The sequence below is a fragment of the Bos taurus genome, chromosome 3 (genome assembly GCF_002263795.3).
Source record: "Bos taurus isolate L1 Dominette 01449 registration number 42190680 breed Hereford chromosome 3, ARS-UCD2.0, whole genome shotgun sequence".
Lineage (NCBI taxonomy): Eukaryota > Metazoa > Chordata > Mammalia > Artiodactyla > Bovidae > Bos > Bos taurus.
This window is the reverse complement of record NC_037330.1, coordinates 74278098-74298256: the sequence shown is the minus strand read 5'-3', so window position 1 is coordinate 74298256 and position 20159 is coordinate 74278098. Positions and strand designations below refer to the sequence as shown.

The following is a 20159-nucleotide window of genomic DNA, read 5'->3' as shown; positions in this document are numbered from 1 at the left end:
CTGCAATGCAGGAGACCCCAGTTCGATTCCTGGATTGGGAAGATCCTCTGGAGAAGGGATAAGCTACCCACTGCAGTATTCTCATGCTTCCCTTGTGCCTCAGCTGGTAAAGAATCCACCTGCAATGTGGGAGACCTGGATTCAATTCGTGGGTTGGGAAGATCCCCTGGAGAAAGGAAAGGCTGCCCACTCCAGTATTCAGGCCTGGAGAATTCCACTGGGATCGCAGAGTTGGACACAACTGAGTGACTTTCACACTCACTTGGTAAAGAAAAAGGAAGGAATACCATATCTACTGAGCACCACCTAGGTGCTTAAGGATGGACTTTATCTCACTCTTCACAACAACCCCTTCTTTCCCTATATGCATATTTCTTTGATACCTACAGTGTGGTAGGCATTACACTTGGCAGCGACAAGGCTGAACAAAAATAAGCCAGTCTCTGCACTGGTGAAAGTTACATTTCAGTACAGAAAACAAGGAAGTAAACAAACAAAAACAAAGACAAGTTAGGATCAGCACCATGAATGATACGAATGAGCAGAAATAGCAAATAATAAGAGGAAACAACAACAGATAGAAAGATCAAGAAAGACTGCTTTAAGAAAGGATTTTATTGTTAATCAAAGGAATAAATAGAGCTGTCAATGTAGGAAATAGAAAAAAAAAAAGAGTGGGACAGCAGAAAGAGGTGGGTAGCATGTGCAAAGGCCCTGGAATAAGAAAGATCTTACTACTGAGTTGGAGGCAAGAGGAGAAATAGAAAAATCATTAGGAGGTTATCGGTGGCAATCCAGCTGAGAGATGTTTCTCCTACATTAGGAGTATTAAAGATGGAAGGAAGTAGACAGTTTCAAGATGTATTTTAGAGGTAGAGATATATTTTGTGTTAGTACTTGCTACATTTATTTATTAATATCCCCCACACAACAGATGATAAAATAGCCTTAAAGAATAGGAAATCAAACTCTTACAGCAATTTCAGGATGAAGTTAAATACATTGCCTTCTCTAAAACCCTTTCCACTGCATCTCACTTTTCACTTTGTTACTGCAGGGTCAATGTAGGTTTTATAGAGTCCTGAGAGCAGAAGACTTTGCTAGTCAAATGATTTTGAATTAGACTATGCTTTGATAACCTGGACAGTTTACAGATTTCCAGTTCACAAATCCATAACTTCATTTCATCTGAAAGGGGCATCAAATTCCACCAGCACAAAATGTTAAAATACCCATATTTCTTCCAGATCTGTAGCAATTCTGAATCATATACTGTTCTTACCATAAGTCTAAATTGGGTAATTTGAGTGATCAACCTGTTTTTTCAACTTAGCTAAAAATACACATCTCTGCCTGTATTTAAAATGACTGGTTGCTGATATCTCCCGCCTCACCAAGTCAACACATTGATAAGGCTTGAAACAATCAGGCTTGGGTTCAAAAGCTAAACTCAAAAGGACCTTGCTCTTAATAAACTCAGTACTTCAGCAGTTTTTTTTAATTTTTTTCATTTTTATTCTATATTTACTGAGATTTTGCTCACCGGTACTTTCATCTCTTCGTTTTTGGTATATAATAGGCTTGTATTTCTTCACCCTCTTGGGTTGACTTGGCATACTCCTTGCTCTGGAAGTAGTTAGGAGCCACTATCCAATTCTCCCCTCCCCCACTACAGGGTCTGGTGATGTTTGAAGCCTTTGTTAGCCCAGGTGTCTGAGCAGGAGGACCTGCAGCCAAGTCTCCCCACCTGACCCTCAGCAGACATGTGGTATGAGGTCAAAAGAACTTGATTTTTTAAGACACTAAGATTTACAGGTTTATTGTTGTTGTTGCTGCTGCTACACAACCTCATCTCCTTGACATAAGTTCCTCCATGTTCTTGACGTAAAGGAAAATACAAAATTCCAAATCAGAGAAGCATGACAGATGGTAGAGTTGGCAGAAAATGAGAAGGTTTGGGTTGAAATGGACGTGGTTTTAATCCAGTCTCTGTACCTTACTCACTCTTTGAGCCTTCTTTTACTCAGCTGTTAAAGAGAGATAGTAGCATAGTTGTTCTATGACAATTTAACATGTCAAGTGCCTATAAGGATGTCAAACCATAGATGATATTCAATATAAATAGCTGTTTTGTGAGGGATAGGGCTTTCCTAGTGGCTCAGATGGTAAAGAATCCACCTGCAACGTGGGAGACCTGGGTTCAATCCCTGGGTTGGGAAGATCCCCTGGAAGAAGGCATGGCAACTCACTCCAGTATTCTTGCCTGGAGAATCTCCACGGACAGAAGAGCCTGGTGGGCTACAGTCCATGGTGTCGGACATGACTGAACGACTAAGCACAGCACAATGGTAAATTGACTCGCAGTCAAAAAGGAAATATCTATGCAGGTAAGACTGAATCTGAAGGGGATGCAAAAATTAGGGGTTGAGGGGAATTGTCACTTACCCCTTCACTTCCCCTTTTTTCTCCCCCATGCAAACTTCTCTCTAGTCATGAGTATGCCCTTCCCTCTTCTCTGTGTAACTTAATGCTTTCTTTGCCTTCTTCCAACCCCTCCACTACAAACTGCTCCCAGAAAAGTTTGTATCACTCGTTAAACCATGCATTAAAATAGCTGCATTTTAATAGGAAATAAGTTGAGTTAATGGACCTAAGCTCTAACATGGTATTCATCTCGTGGCATTCAGGTGAAGGGAAGTGGGGTACCTTTCACCCAAACCCAGTATGTCAAAGAGGATTCCTCAGGCTTGTTAGATCCACTAAGCTGGGTAGGTCTCCTCTGTAGTCTTTAAAGAAGACTTTGATAAGGCTTCCATTTATGAGACTGTCCAGAATCTGCTGGGAAATTACCATGATAGTTTGGCAGAATCTCCCACGGGCTCAGAAGTAGGGACTGGCAGTATTAGGGCTGTGCGTTTGTGTGCCTGCATGACTTGAAAATGTACAATGCCTTTATGTGTTATCTCCACGTTAAGGCTCAGTGCAATCCTGAAAAAAGGCATTAAGATTATCATGGCAGATGATAGAACTAAAGTGTAAAGCTTTTAAATCATTTACCAAATTCACATAGATGGGAAGCAAAAGAATATATATCCAAAACCATTAGCTCTGATTTCAAGTGTGATATACTTTCTCCTTTTCACTATCATAGTTTTTTTTCCTGTCTGGGAGGAACAAATTTGATAACATTTCTTGACTTTAATAGCACAGCATCATGAAATGCAGGTATCTCTCACTAGTCAGAGAAGGAAATGGCAATCCACTCCAGCACTCTTGCCTGGAAAATCCCATGGACGGAGGAGCCTGATAGGCTACAGTCCATGGGGTCGCAAAGAGTCGGACACGACTGAGCAACTTCACTTTCACTTCACTCACTAGTCATATAATTGGGAATGTGAAATTATGCTTTCTACATTTATAAAATAACTGAAAAACAGAAAGAAGACACATGAGGGTTAAAAAAAACTATAAATATGCTCTAGCAAATAAAGTTAAGGTGATGTATCCTGTATGGCCATGTATTCTGGCTAAGAATAATACTCATGGTTTCAGAGAAATCCATTTCTTCCTATGTGAATGAAAAGAGAAGGAAATGAAGAAAAATGTTAAATTTTTTAGTCCCATCATTTCTTTAAGAAACTATAGCTATTTCCTAGTGGCTAATAGGAGAAGGCGATGGCACCCCACTTCAGTATTCTTGCCTGGAAAATCCCATGGATGGAGGAGTCTGGTGGGCTTCAGTCCATGGGGTCGCAAAGAGTCAGACACGACTGAGCAACCTCAATTTCACTTTTCACTTTCATGCATTGGAGAAGGAAATGGCAACCCACTCCAGTGTTCTTGCCTGGAGAATCCCAGGGACGGGGGAGCCTGGTGGGCTGCCGTCTATGGGCTTGCACAGAGTCGGACATGACTGAAGCAACTTAGCAACAGAGCAGCAGTGGCTAATATAATTTATAATATTCTATCTCTTCTCAATTTTAAACACTGGAAACATCTTGGAAGATACAATGAAAACACAGGATTTGTAGCCAGACAAATCTGGATTTCAACACTGGTTTGATCATCTGAAGTTATAGATGTTGGGAAAGTAAGGTAATTAAGTCATAATGTGAGATGGGCCTAAAATGGAAGTTTTTCATCTCCAAAATGGAAGTTTGAATTAACAATCTCATAGAATGTTAGTATTACATGATATAGTGAATAGAAGGCATTTATATACTTGTAATTTTTAGGAAATGTTATTTTTGTTTTCTCTTTGTATCATATAGTTTCATATTATTCTCTGATTCCTATTCCCAAGAAACACATAGTCAAGATTTTATTAACTTAAGAAGTATTAGATGGAAGGCAGGAAGGGAGGGAAGTAGGGAGGTAGTGAGAAAGGGAGGAAGGAGAGAAGGGAGGGAGCAAGGGAAGGAATGAAAGAAAAATCCCTAATAAGAAAAACAATTCAAAAATTATGTGGAGATACTTTTCTTTCTCTTAATGATCTGATACTGTTCTATCAGCAGAGATTGGAAGGCCCTGTGGAAAATTCTGAAAGAGGTGGGAATACCAGACCCCCTGACCTGCCTCTTGAGAAATCTGTATGCAGGTCAGGAAGCAACAGTTAGAACTGGACATGGAACAACAGACTGGTTCCAAATAGGAAAAGGAGTACGTCAAGGCTGTATATTGTCACCCTGCTTATTTAACTTGTATGCAGAGTACATCATGAGAAACGCTGGGATGGAAGAAGCACAAGCTGGAATCAAGATTGCCAGGAGAAATATCAGTAACCTCAGATATGCAGATGACACCACCCTTATGGCAGAAAGTGAAGAGGAACAAAAAGCCTCTTGATGAAAGTGAAAGAGAAGAGTGAAACAGTTGACTTAAAGCTCAACATTCAGAAAACTAAAATCATGGCATCCAGTCCAATCACTTCATGGCAAATAGATGGGGAAACAGTGGAAATAGTGTCAGACTTTATTTTGGGGGGCTCTAAAATCACTGCAGATGGTGATTGCAGCCATGACATTAAAAGATGTTTACTCCTTGGAAGGAAAGTTATGACCGACCTAGATAGCACATTAAAAAGCAGAGACATTACTTTGCCAACAAAGGTCCACCTAGTCAAGGCTATGGTTTTTCCAGTGGTCACGTATGGATGTGAGAGTTGGACTGTGAAGAAGGCTGAGTGTCAAAGAATTGATGCTTTGAACTGTGGCATTGGAGAAGACTCTTGAGAGTCCCTTGGACTACAAGGAGATCCAACCAGTCCATCCTAAAGGAGATCAGTCCTGGGTGTTCATTGGAAGGACTGATATTGAAGCTGAAACTCCAGTACTTTGGCCACCTCGTGTGAAGAGTTGACTCATTGGAAAAGACCCTGATGCTGGGAGGGATTGGGGGCAGGAGGAGAAGGGGATGACAGAGATGAGATGGCTGGATGGCATTTCCTACTCGATAGACATGAGTTTGGGTAAACTCCGGGAGTTGGTGATGGACAGGGAGGCCTGGCGTGCTGCGATTCATGGGGTCGCAAAGAGTCGGACACGACTGAGCGACTGAACTGAACTGAGAATTATTCTGTCCTTCACCTCTTTCCCCAGTAGAGACATAAGTGTTGTAAAACCTTTTAATAACACTTTTGATAATATCACTAGAAATTGGTCATTTGTTCCTAAAGAAGAAACTTCTGCTTGTAAGACTTTTGCCGTTTAATTTTTTTACTTATTCTTGGGTGAAATCGTTACAGAAATTCATTTCAGGAGCACTAATCTCATCATTATACCCAATTTTACATTTATCTTTTAGACAACTGACCAGACATCTAATGCAAGGCTATGAGACAGAGGAATTTTCCAGTACCCAGTCTAGGACTGGTCTTAGCTGAATTTTTGCTATTATGCCACTTCAGGTGGCTATTGCCACATTCACCTAACAGGAGAACCTCTACAGGTTTGGGTAATTATCTCCACCATAAAGAGGGCTTAGTTGCTCGTACAGTTTCAGGGTGTGAAATGTGAAATTGTTAAGCACACAATGAGTGTTGTCAAATGAATCCTATCACGCAGTCCCTCTATTTCCAACAATCAGTATATAGACAGATACCCTGCGTAATTACGGGCATTTATAATTAGGTTTTACTGAGGAACCATTTCAAGAAAATGATTTGTTCAGCTCTGTACCAGATTAGTAATAGCCGGGTGTTGGCAAAATCTCCCACCATGACTACGAAAACATAGCAAGAAGTGTTGATACAAAAAGAACTCTAGAAATATGCTGAAAGTTTCATTATTTTTCCGAAAACAATTGCATCACTTCCCAGAAACATAAGTACATATCTTTTCAACCACTGTTTTTTCTTCTTTTGAAACTATGTGGGCGTGTACATAAATACAATGATGAAATGAAAAAGTACTGCCAGTGGAGTATTACTGGCACAACTTTAAGTCAATCTAACCCATTAGATTAACACTGAACAATGTTCCATGTGATCATGAATAGCTTTCAGAGGTGTCCAGAGCACCCACATGACGTGGTGTAAACAATTGGCACTCAACCCAAGATGAGACTTCAATCAGCAGATAAAGCAGAAATACAACTGCTTGTCATGTTCTTTTGAAGGTTTGTGTACAGGCATGAAATCATAAATAAAAATCCCCAAATAAGCAACCTGACTCAAGAAGGCAATCACTGGACATAACCTTACCTTCTGGGTTCATACCTGTTTGAATGCCCACGTATTCAAATGACTTTGTAAATCCTTAATTATCCTCTTTTAAATGAGTAACATCTGGTTTCCCTTCAGTCTTCAACATCTTGATGAGTTTATTGCTCTGATTTGGAAATTACCAGAGTAAAAATGTGACTATTTAAAGCAGTGAAACCAATCTGAGCTGGTAACATAAGTGCAAGAATTCTTACAACTTCCCACTCTTTCTGAAATAAATAGAGCAATTTGATTTTAAGTTGATCATTTAAAACCTGGTACAAACACAAAGTCTTTCCCACCACAGGTTTTATGACCTTTTTACTGTTTATTTATGGGGACAACTTCCAGATATTTCAGAATCAGAAATATGATCACTTTTGATTTGTCTTTCCTAATTGGAGCCAGGGCTGGCATGTGTCATTGAGATTTTTATTCCATTCCTAAACCCATTAAATTCCCAAAGCAACATCATTTAGGTCTTGTGATCTTGGACTTTAGATACAACTTCCTCTCTATATCAACCCACCATTCCGTTATGGTTGAACTGTTCCTCTTGCCCCAGTCAAATCCATATGGTGAAGTCCTAAACCCTAGTGCCTCACAATGTGATATTATTTGAAAATAGGGTCATTTTCAGATGCCATTAGTTAAGATGAGGTCTTGCTGGAATAGAATGGGTCTCTAATCCAATAGGACTCATATTCTTATTTTTAAAAACAGAGAAATTTAGACATGAGACATACACACAAGGAGAATGCTATGTGGGGTGAAGTGTCTATAAGTCAAATGATATCAAAGATTGCCAGCAAACCACCAGAAATTAGGAGCGTAGCATGGATCAGAATCTCCCTCACTGTCCATGGGGGAAACCAAGCCTTCCAACTCCTTGATGTTGGGCTTCCATCTTCCAAAACCATGAGAGAAATTCTAATGTTTAAGCTGCTCAGTCTGTGGTACTTTGGTATGGTAGCACTAGCAAACTAATACAACTTCTTCACTGTTGTGGTAGCAAATAGTTTCCTTGGTGATTCTCTTTTTATCTATGTTCTTACATGTTCAATGAGAATATTTGCACATTAGCAGTGTTCCTATTAGCCTTCAAAATAACGTGTTTTTTTTTTTTTTTGAAGACAAAATCTTTCAGCATTGCCTTGGCCTTCCAAAAGGTGAAAAGAGATGAGACTTAGAAGAGAGAATAAGACAGTTTGTTATCTGATTATACCTTTCTTAAAAAAAAAAATATAGCAACTGGCTGGTACATACTAACACTGAAAAACATTTTGATAAAAGTGTGAGCCTCAGTCATAAATGATTAGAGCCAAATGGGCAGTCAGCCAATGTTTTTATGGGGAAAGTTAAGCAACAGAAGGATTTCACATAGGAAAATAAATAATGAAGTATATTTGTGATCAGGAAAGAGAAGGGCATGACCCTGATCAATTGGGAAACCAAAAAGGAATCCACAAAATCAAACTGCTCTTTAGAAAATATGAAAGGAGTGATGTCAAGGGAAAAGCAGCAATCAGCACCAGGACTGAAGTCATGACTTACCTAGTCATAGGAGAATCTGGGTTAGGTGAGTTTCCTAAACTACATACACTCCCTACTTCCAGCTCTCTGGGCCACATTTGACATACAGAGTTCTCAAACTTTAGCACGCATGAGAATCACCCAGAGGGCTTCTAAAACACAGATTACTGGGCTCCAGGCTTGAGGTTTCTGATTCAGGGCCAGATGGGTCCATATAATTTGCATTTCTAATAAATTCCCTAATAACACTTATGTATTGGTCTGGGGATATACTCTGAGAAACACTAGATTTCATCAATGTTGTCACATGTGCCTAATGAGAAGAATCATCCAGAAGAAGTTTATTTTAAAAATACAAAATCCTAGGTCTCATGCTAGAATTTCAGACTCAACCTCCAGGGAAGGGACTGATATTTTTATTTTAATAAAATAAACTTAGAGTGGTTAGTATGATTGGGTAAGTTTGAGAAACACTGCACCAAATCTCCTTGAATTCCCTTTTAGGGTCTGTCATTTTCCCACATGGTACAAATGGGTAGGGTTTGAAATATGGCAGTAGTTGCAAGATAAATTAAGAGTAGCACAATCACTGGGTTCTGTAATCCTAATCTACTAGACCTATGGGCCAACCATCGAACTGCACTCCTGTTCATGAACAGGATTGCCCTGAGAGACAATCTTTATTAACACCAATCATACTCTGATAGCAGATGTGGAGGGTGACTAATGGGCCTAAGACCAGAATCAGGACAGAGGCTACTGGGGTAATTCAGATGGGAAATGATGGAGGCATAGATTTAAAACATGGTATTGATGATGAAAAGACAGAATTGAGAAATACTAGTAGAATTAACAGAACATGAAAGAAGGTTAGCTATATAAAAAGAAGGTTAATTCAATCTTTTTTTCCATTTTTTCAGTCTTATTAAACATATATTACCACATTTTCCCTACTCTCTCTTAATCTTCTTAGTTTTACACTTACTTAATTTTGCTTGAATATCTATTTCTATTCTTTACCAGCAGAAGCAGTAGTCTCTCTCACCACCACCACAACAATCAGCAAGTATTAATATTTATGGAGTACGCATTACTAAATCACACTTTGTCTAGTCTTGTAACAAATTTACATCCTTTTGTTTAAATCCTGCATTTCTATTGGTAGTCTACTTTTGGTTTAACTCTGTATTTTAAAGGGCACTGTGGCTTTTTAGTGTGGAATCTCTTCTGCCCTTCCTATGCCATAGTATTTTAGTGCTTATTACTTAATTCTCATGTTTTCTATGTATACCTGTATTTCAATTATAAGTTAACTAAACTGATAAAAACCATAATCAGCAGCCACTAACTTTCTTTCAGAAATCAACTAATGATGGTTATTCATTTACTACAGCGCTGGTATACTTATTTCAAAAAAGAGAACACTATACTTTGCTCAAAAAAAATCATAAAATGAAAATTTTCTACTGCCCTCATATGTGAAAATTATGTTCGTCTTATTCCACAAGGTATATATCTTCAGCAGCACTTTCATTTAATTCTAAGTGTGGTAAAACTCAGCTCCTATACCAAGGTAAGAAGTAACTTAGCTAACTAAAGGCAGGTTAGTTTTATATGTAGATTTCTATCTAGTTCCTTTTTTTTTCTAACAGCAATTGCCCCATTCTTTACAAATATTTACAGTTGTTTTCTTCAAAAAGTCTAAAGAAGACTCTTTGCACTGCTCAGATTTAAAGACTGACCAAAAGAGCACAATGTCAAAGAGGAAAAGTAAATAAAGAATCAACTGTCAAAATCAACTGTCAACTAAATGCCACCCTTTCTCACACCAAGCACACCAAGTGTCTCAGGCATTACTAATATAGATTGCAGTCAGGCCACTTAGACTCTCCATTAAGCTTTTATTGAACAATTTCTTTGTGTTCAGCACAGTGCTGGGCTCTGTAGGTACAGGAGAAATATAAAACAGAGGTCCTTCCCACAGAGGGTTTACATTATGGTTGAGAATTTAAAAAATAAAAGGTACAAAAACTCTTAAAATGCATATTGTTCAATTATTTTTACATAAAGTACTTCAGATAATGAAAATAAAATGAAATCTTAGAACGTGAATGAAACAGAAACACTTTAATCTATGGGGTAAGCCTAGACATATTTTGAATTAAAATATTTAGTAAAAGCCTGGATTCATGAAAAACATAAGCACAAATATTTTTAAGACAACCATTAAACATTTAAGTATTCATAATGATTAATTAAAAGCATATCAAGCTAAGAATATTTTATTCAGATCTTTAAGGTGCCTGAATAATTACGATTATCTTAGCAATAGACTTTTAAAAGTGCTTCCAAGTACTGAAGGGACTGAAAACATTTTTGTTCTCTTAAGTAGCTTATATGGTTTTCTTATAACCTGGTTTTCATTATTTATTGAATTTTTGAAAGTCATTCATGTAGACACTAAAAATGTAGATCAATTCAACACTGTTTGAATTTTCATATATTTCATTGACCATAGTCCACTTGTAAAACACATATACAAATTTACAGGCTTCCCAGGTGGCGCTAGTGATAACACCCTGCCTGCCAATGCAGGAGACCTTAAGAGACGTGGGCTTGATCCTTGGGTTGGGAAGATCCATAGTCAAGAATCAGGTCTTTTAAAGCATATTAATATTGTTACATTTTTGTATATGTATTTCATTGAGCTTTACAATAGTTACTATAATTGTGATAAAATTGTAGATCAAGCACTATTTTCTACATGTAACATTCTTTTGGCAGATTTCCAATGAGACTTATTTTATTTTGAGGTTTAGTTCTGTCTTCAATTACACGATTATGAGAACTCTTGTTTATTGAAGATAATAAAGAAAATGTAGATGAAGACACTTGTTAAAAATCAGTATGTGTTACTGAATCATGATCCAGAGTATCTGAGAACATATGTTACAGAGGTTATCATCTCAGGTGAATTTAGCATGCAATGTATACATTTCTGTGGATTAAAGATAGAAGTATCAAAAGTACTTTATACTGATACATATTGTCTCTACATCAGATTTCAGACTAACGGGACTAAGATATTCTTAATTATATGACCAATATCTTTACCAAATAATCATTGTTTTTCAAGTTTTTCCTATTACTTCAAACTTTCACATATAGATTTTTAATAAACATTATCATGTTAAACTGCATGCGATTATTCTGCCTAGATGTAGCATTTTTAAATCAGAACGTTTAACATGAAATTTCCTAAGGTGAACCATAACATGGAAACAAAAGGCTTCCTATCACATTCATTTAAATTTACAACAGCTAGTATCACCCATGAATGTTACTTTTGCTGAGAGTTTACCATATAAGCATTTTTTGTGGTGTCAAATACTGTACTAGTGGTATGAGACCCATGAAGGAAATACAATAAAAGTGTCCTGTCCACCATGAAATAGAATTTTGTCAAGGGAAAAAGACATGTATAATGAAAATATTTAAGGAATAATATAGTAATTATCAAAATGAGCACTACAGGTTCAGAGGTGGAGAGAGAGGTAAGAAAATAACGAGGGCACAATAGTCCTCCCTTATTCTTAGAGAATATGGTCCAAGACCCTAGTGGATGCTTGAAACCACAGATAGTATTGAACCCCACAAATACTTATGTATATACTATGCTTTTTTCTGTACATATGTACCTGTTTAAAATTTTTAATATATAAATTAGATACAGTTCAATTCAGTTCAGTTCCATCGCTCAGTCGTGTCTGACTCTTTTTGACCCCATGAAATCGCAGCACGCCAGGCCTCCCTGTCCATCATCAACTGCCGGAGTTCACTCAGACTCACGTCCATCGAGTCAGTGATGCCATCCAGCCATCTCATCCTCTGTCGTCCCCTTCTCCTCTTGCCCCCAATCCCTCCCAGCATCAGAGTCTTTTCCAATGAGTCAACTCTTCACATGAGGTGGCCAAAGTACTGGAGTTTCAGCTTTAGCATCATTTCCTTCCAAAGAACACCCAGGACTGATTAGGTACAGTAAGAGATTAATAATGATAACCAATAATAAAATAAAACAATTATAACACTATGCTATAATAAAAGTTGGTGAATGTGGTCTCTCTTGCTCTCTCTAAATAACTCATTTACAAATTTAATGCCTTTTCCACCTTAACTAAGCACTGATGTCACACTGCGGCTGTAACTTTTGCAGTTTGAGGTGTGTCAGCAAAACTAGCACAAATTTCTTTCTCCTTCACAATTTTAAAGATAGACTTCTTTTTACATAGATTTTTAGCAACTTCAGCATTTTTTTTTTTTTTTCCTTTTCTTATTAAACAGAGAACTTTCACTTAAAGGAAGTACTTTACAGCTTCTCTTTGGCATATCCAAATGACCAGCATCAGTACTCTTGGGCTTTGGAGCCTTTGTTAAGTATGAAGCATATTAAATGCTTGAAGAACCAGCCTTGCAAAACCTCAGTGGTGGATTTGATAACTAAGTAGGCTACCACATGACTAATGAATAGGATATGCTGGACAAAGGGACGATTCACATTCCAGGTAAAACAGAGTGGGACCCTAAGAGATTTTATCAGGCTACTCAGAATGGCATGTAATTTTAACACTTATGAATTGTTTATTTCTGAAATCTTCCATTTAATATTTCCAGTCTGTGTTTGACCACTGGTAACTAAAATTGTGAGTAATGAGGGGCTTCTGTACTTAAATTGTCCAAAAGCTAAGGACAAGATGTGATTCAAACATGCGGGAGATGAGTAGGTTTTGTGTGGGCAAAAATAATAACCATGAGGTATTAGAATCAAAAAGAATAACATCCAGGGATTTGAAGTTGGTTCTGCCCATGGTATTTCAACCCACATGGTCAGGGAGCCAGTTTATAGTTGAAACTGAGAACTTGTATTATACAATTGGAGGTAAGTCTAGATAAAGAATTAATCACAGTTAATACTTACTGATTACCTATTGTGTTGCATTCATTTTACATACCTTATCACAATAACCATTAATTCATTGAGACTCCATGAAATTAACTCTCTCAAGTTCATAGAGTTAATGAATGGCACAGCCAGATTTAAATCCAAATTTGATTCCAGAACCCATGATTTTATTACTAGATCACACTGTCTTACAAATGAAATATCATTACAACAATTCTCACATTGTACTGTGCTATAGGGAAAACAATAAACCTGGAATCAAAAAGCTTAAACTTGGATCTGAAATCTTACTTACATTAGCTAAGTGACATTGGGCAAGCCTCTGTAAACCTTATCCTCTTTTGTAATAATAAAATAGTAAATAGATTACAGACAAACATAGCTAGATGATGGACAGACAGAGGGAACAGGAGTATAATAGCCCTATGATGGTCTAAAACATGTTGAATTTAAACCTGAATAAAGGGATGTGTACAGCATGTTTTGTGCTAGTTACCTAAGGCCATTTCAATACAAGTTTGAGTGAAAATAATTATAGTTTAGAGATAATTCACAACTGGTTCAACCATACCAAAGGGATGATTCAACTATTTTGGTTTCATTTCACTGACAGAAATGACAGTCACAGTGTTGGATTCTATTGCCAAACTGCTGATACTACAGTATCATCTCTTTCCAGGATATCCTTGTAGATGGCAGCATGGCCCTTGGCATAGCACACTACAATAAATAGGTGTTGAATTAGGTGAATTGGGAGAGGGAAAAGAAGGAGGAAGAAAGGGGACAGAAAGATAAGGGAAAGAAATATTCATGGAATTTATGGGTAGAAAAAGGCAATTATAGGGCTTCCTTGGTAGCTCAGCTGGTAAAGAATCCGCCTGCAATGCAGAAGACCCTGATTCAATTCCTGGGTCAGGAAGAGCCTCTGGAGAAGGGATAGGCTACCTACTGGAGTATTTTTGGGCTTTCCTGGTGGCTCAGTCAGTAAACAATCTGCCCGCAATGCAGGAGACCTGGATTCGATCCCTGGGTTGGGAAGATCAATCCCTGGGTTGGAAGAGGGCATGGCAACTCATTCCAGTATTATTGCCTGGAGAATCCCCAAGGACAGAGGAGCCTGGTGGACTGCAGTTCATGGGGTTGCAAACAGTTGGACATGACTGAGCAACTAAGCACAGCACAAAGGCAATTATTGCTTGGGAAATTCTGTGGATGGAGAAGCCTGGTTGGCTACAATCTATGGGGTCACAAAGAGTCAGACAAAATTTAGTAACTGAGCATGCACACACAAGGGCACATCAGGTAAGAAATAGTAAATGATTCAAAGTATTTTTTTGAAGTCCACAGAATTTCTTATTTCACACAAACCAGATTCTTTTATCCCATTAAAAAGTAACAAAACTTGGTAGTTTATAACTATATCACTTATTAATTTTGCCTTTTGTATGCCACCCAAGCAGAAATTGTAAGAAATATTGAATTGCTAAGAGTGAATTGGAGAAGGCAATGGCACCCCACTCCAGTAGTCTTGCCTGGAAAATCCCATGGATGGAGGAGCCTGGTAGGCTGCAGTTCATGGAGTAGCTAGGAGTCGGACACGACTGAGTGACTTGACTTTCTCTTTTCACTTTCATGCATTGGAGAAGGAAATGGCAACCCACTCCAGTGTTCTTGCCTGGAGAATCCCAGGGACGGGGGAGCCTGGTGGGCTGCCGTCTCTGGGGTCACACAGAGTCGGACACGACTGAAGCGACTTAGCAGCAGCAGCAGCAGGAGTGAATCAGAAGCTATACCTGGATTTTTTTTTTAATGCTCCAACTCAGTAGTTAATCATTTAGCTTCATTATTATTTTCTATGACATTTCAAGAGCACCTTTAGCTGTATCATAGCTTTCACTCTTCAAAGACAGAAAAATGATAATTAAGCTGGTTACTGCGTAACTGAATGATACATAACCAGAATACAGATTTAGGACTTTTAGTTCCCAGCTCAGCACAGAAGAATACAACATCTCCAAAACATTAATTACACATTTTACATAAATATCTTTGGTCATGACATCTTCCTGTCTTCATTTGGCATCCTTTTCTATCTTGTGGAGTTTATGTCTTGTTAACTGAATTCTCGCTCTCAATAAGTTGACTTTTCACTGACAAAAGCTTGTACTGATTTTTCAAATTCATTGTAAAATCAAAACTACCATAAAATGTAAAGACAGCCACATCAGTTGAGATTCACATAAAGGTTTAAAACTGGGAGAAACTCTGGGGAGATGGGGTTTTCTTTTTCTCATTTTTTCACAGTCACCATCTGTGCAATCTTGCCCAACTTCTTAAATGTAATATTCAATATCCAGTCCAAGAAGCTGACTGAATACTTAAAGACATAGATTACAGTAATAAACTTGGTCTCAGTGAATATTACTGACAAGAAAAAAACAGTAAAAAATTTTTTAAAGATGAAAAAGAAGAAATAATCCAAATCAAAACATAAAATTCTCCTTCGCAGGTGGGAAGAAACACACAAACTCAAGGACAGCAATTTCAATAAAAAGTCCAACTTCATTCTTTGATTATCTGTTAGAATAGAAAGAAAAAATATAATAAGCATGGATAGGGATACATTTCGTATGGTGCATGGATTAAGGTATAAGTAAGAAATATAATGTCTTAGACATCAAAACATTCTTGTTTGAAGTAATTACTTCTGTGTTTTATAAATAAAAGCAATGTAAATAATTTTGGATTTTGGATCACCTAAAAGTCTCCAAATTATCTAATTATACTAAATGAATGCCTTTATTCTGAGTAATTTTTCTGGTTTCCAAGATTGTAATCCAGAAGAATAATCAAATTGAAAAGCTATATCAATTGTACATACATCAAATGGTCAAATAATCTTGCCTTAAAAACAAACCCTAATCAGTATATAACTATACTCTAAAAACATATAAGGAAGAGTACCAATTAAAAGAGCCATGAGGTACAATTTTTTTTCCTATCAAACCAACAAAATATTGTGTGTGTGTGTTTTAAGATAACATACAGTGCTAGTTAGAGTAAAGCAAAGTAAAAACTCACACATTGCTGATGAAATTTTCAATTACTAATACTTTGGAAAGCAGTCAGACTATAGGCATCTTTCAAGATTATTAAAAATTTAGATATTATTTATTCCTTAAAGCATACTTCTAATAAAAACAATCACAAATATTTAAAAAAACTTTAGTCTTTGGGTAATGATGCAATTCTGTTTATCATGGTGCCAGATCTGATCACAGATTATGATTAAATAAACTATGGTGTATCCTTTTAATATACTATTATATAAATATTAAAATTACTTTAAAATAATTTGTAAATAATCTGTGGAATGTTTATTTCATGTTAAATGAAGTAAACAAGATACAATAATGAATATATATTATCATATGTATGTACAAGTAAGGAAAGTGCAAAGGGAAATAATGAGAAAGAAATCCACTAAAATGATGGTGGGCTTTTCTTGAGTAGTGAAAGTAAATTTTAGTAAGCTGCCTTTCTTTTTAAATTTTCTATATTTTCCAAAGTTTCTATAGAGAGCTTGGCTTATTTATATTAAGGAGGGTAAGTACAATAAGATTTACTTTAAAAAATTGAAAATGGGATTAGTATAAACCTATCAAATGGAAATTGCGTATCTCGATTCTTTTCCCTTTGTTTATTTTCCAAGGGATCTGTGTTTATAGTAAAACTGCCCAGAATATGTGTATTACATGCAGATATCTAAGGCAAGGACGGAGGACCATAAAGGTGAGTCAAGTAAAAACTTTATGGGCTTTGTGATTTTTGAGGTGTGTTCCAGAAGCAGCCTGCTTTTTCTTATCCTTTGGATATTGTTGCAAAGTAGTTATTCAAAACACATTTAAATCTTGCCCTGAAGAGTAGAAGTGATTATTTCTCAGTTACCTCAAGCATGGGAGAAAAAATATTTAAAGAAATTGAGCTGCTTGAATGTCCACATTTGTTATAACTTATACTGGAGTTATGGTACCTAGCCGTACCCAGGGAATGAAATAAGGTGAACATGCAGATTTTCCATTAAAAATGAAGAGTTCAACTTATTTGAATAGTCTTTGAAAATAAATTAAAACTTTTTATGTTCTCTCATTAAAACAAAAACGATCACACAATGCGATAATACACATAAGACCATTCAATTAACCCTATAGCCACTAGCAGGAGTATTGAAAGGAAATGTTTGAGGGAGGAAACTAATGCTTGAAATTTAATCTGACTAAACATGCATCACATTTGGCATAATGTTCTGCTTTCTACAATGTTCATTCATTGAAATATATGTGTTATACAAAGATCTAATCGAAAGAGCAAGTAAGAGTGTGTTAATCATATGGTGAACATGCCAAGTTCTGGTGTCTAAATAAAACGGAGGTCACTTAGCTTTAAAATATTTCTGGAAGGACGGGATTAACATATACATACTACTATATACAAAAGAGATAACCTAGGCTTCCCTGATGACTCAGCGGATAACGAATCCACCTACAGTGGCAAGAGACAGGATATATGGGTTCGATTCCTTGGGTCAGGAAGATTCCCTGGAGAAGGAAATGGGAACCCACTCCAGTATTTGTGCCTGAAAAATACCATGGGCAGAGGAACCTGGCAGGCTACGGTCCAATGGTCTCAGAGTTAGACACTACTGAGCAACTAAGCATAAGGATCTACTGTCATATTCAGTATTTTATAATAACCTATAGGGGAAAAGAATCTGAAAAAGAATAAATATACATATATACATATAACTGAATCACTGCACTGTACACCTGAAAATAATATGACAATGTAAATCAACTATACTTCAATTTTTTTTAAAAATTGAAAGTTCTCCTGGGAGACTGCTCTTACTAAGAAAAGAGCAGACGTGCAGACTCTTCACCACGCAGAGTTAGTCAGTTCCAAAGTAGCCTGGAGCCAGTCTCAGAAAGTTCTCAGAGGAAATGTAAATGAAGTTGTAAAAACAACAACAGCTCCTCTGGGGAATCGAGTCCTTTTTCATCAGACATGTGTGCTTAGTTTGCATTTTAATTCTTAGAGACCTTCTGCCTTCGTAACATGAACTCAGGTCAGAGCAGAGCAATGGGGGAGAGCTATGCTGTCAATTCAGACAGTTCTACATCTCACCTTTCCAGGTGGTCACTCCACATCAAGGCTGAGGAGCACTGGTGGGGTAAAGAGATGGAACTGGATGCAGAGTTGTTTGTGTGGTGCCTTATCTGTGAACAGACAGAGGGTTTCAGTGGACAGAATTATTGATTATGATTCCTTTTGTCAGATGACACTTCCCTGAACGTTTTCAAAGAAGAGCAGAACCACAATCCATACATCAACTCACATCAGCTCTGACTCCATAAATGAAGATGTTTTAGATATTATCTCCCCAATTGTCTCATTGCTGCCTCTTGTGCTTTGACCCACCCTCTCTTTCTTCCCACACATCCACATCAGACATTACTTGAGATCAGAAACCAGGGCTAATATTACTTCAGGAGCCCTAGGGCAGTTATTGGAGCATTTGTTACATGCTGAATAAAAGGTCGTTGACTTCAAATGATCTTTGTAGGTAAATCTAATTCTGCCCATCTCCAGCTTTCAGTGACCTCCTGTTGCTCTCAGGGTAAAGACCGAAGTTCCTAACCTTGTCTGTCTGATCTGGCCTCTAGCTGCAACTATAGCTGTCTTTTGAACTTTCTTGCTGCTCTGTGCTCAGGTCACACTGCTGCTGCTGCTGCTAAGTCGCTTCAGTTGTGTCCAACTCTGAGACCCCATAGTCGTCAGCCCACCAGGCTCCCCTATCCCTGGGATTCTCCAGGAAAGAACACTGGAGTGGGTTGCCGTTTCCTTCTCCAATGCATGAAAGTGAAAAGTGAAAGTGAAGTTGCTCAGTCGTGTCCGACTCGTAGCGACCCCATGGACTGCAGCCCACCAGGCTCCTCCATCCATGGGATTTTCCAGGCAAGAGTACTGGAGTGGGGTGCCATTGCAGGTCACACTAGCTATCTACAAACACCACAAACAGGGTCATCCTCCTGCTACCTCAGGGCATTTGTGCTTGAAGCTTTCCCTACCCAGAGTGCTCTTTCATTCCTTCATCACCTGGCTGACAACTTCTTGTTCTTCAGGTCTCAACTCTGAAAATTACTTCCTCAGAGAATAACCTGTTTACCAGCACTGGTTCCCCACTATGTGATACCCACTATTTTCTTTTCAAGAATTCATTGTAGTTTGTAATAAGTGTGTCTGTAATATGTATAATTGTAATATGTGTGATTATTTGTTTAATGTGTGTTATCTCTAGGCCACATGTTTTATGAAATCAGGAACCATGCCTGTGTTTTGCATATCACTGTGTCTCCAGCAGCTACCATACAGCTTGCCACATAGGTGATGGTCAATAAATATATTTGGGGCCTGAAAGAACAATGCTGTATAATTTGCCCTGCGGCCCATCCCTCCACAGCATCTCCAAATAATAGCTTAAATTCATTTGATACAATAAAATTTTGAACTATACATATTTCAACCAAGTTGAAATACATAAAAAAATATACTTAAAAAGTATTTCCTTTTTATATATTTCTTAGCAATTCTCTTACAAGAACTAGCAGAATGAAATGAAATTCCTATAAGAAATTGTTAAAGAAATTTAATTCAGTGTATCCTTAGTCTTTTTTTTATCAGATTCCTAGAGTCCTTTTTCTCTCAAAAGTATAGTTAAGATTATCTTAAATAGCGTGCCCATCCCAAGTGGCGTGACATTACAGAAGATGTCCAGACAGACATGTAATTCTCCAGTTCTTGATTGCGTTAAGCAAATAGATAATTTCTGTTTTAGGAAGGCAATGTTATTTGAAGGACAATAAAATGTCACGTCTTCCTTGCAACAGAAAATTATGTTGGGTTGGC

The 20159-nt window shown here is 37.5% G+C and overlaps 1 protein-coding gene across 4 annotated transcripts in view; it reads right to left on the bottom strand.

Moving 5' to 3' along the window:
* PTGER3 (prostaglandin E receptor 3) overlaps positions 1-20159 on the bottom strand; it is a 228623-nt gene that overhangs the window by 116030 nt on the left and 92434 nt on the right. For 2 of the 4 annotated variants that reach the window (XM_005204440.5, XM_005204445.5), the window contains 2 exons: positions 18378-18469; positions 10115-15770 (listed from right to left, as the gene is read on the bottom strand). The exons of 1 other annotated variant lie outside the window; for it this stretch is intronic. In XM_005204440.5, the coding sequence (XP_005204497.1) occupies positions 15767-15770; positions 18378-18469 (96 nt within the window). In that variant the 3' untranslated portion in view covers positions 10115-15766. Of the gene's footprint in view, positions 1-10114; positions 15771-18377; positions 18470-20159 lie in introns of those variants that run through there. One more of the 4 variants, XM_010803428.4, reaches the window with a different exon arrangement.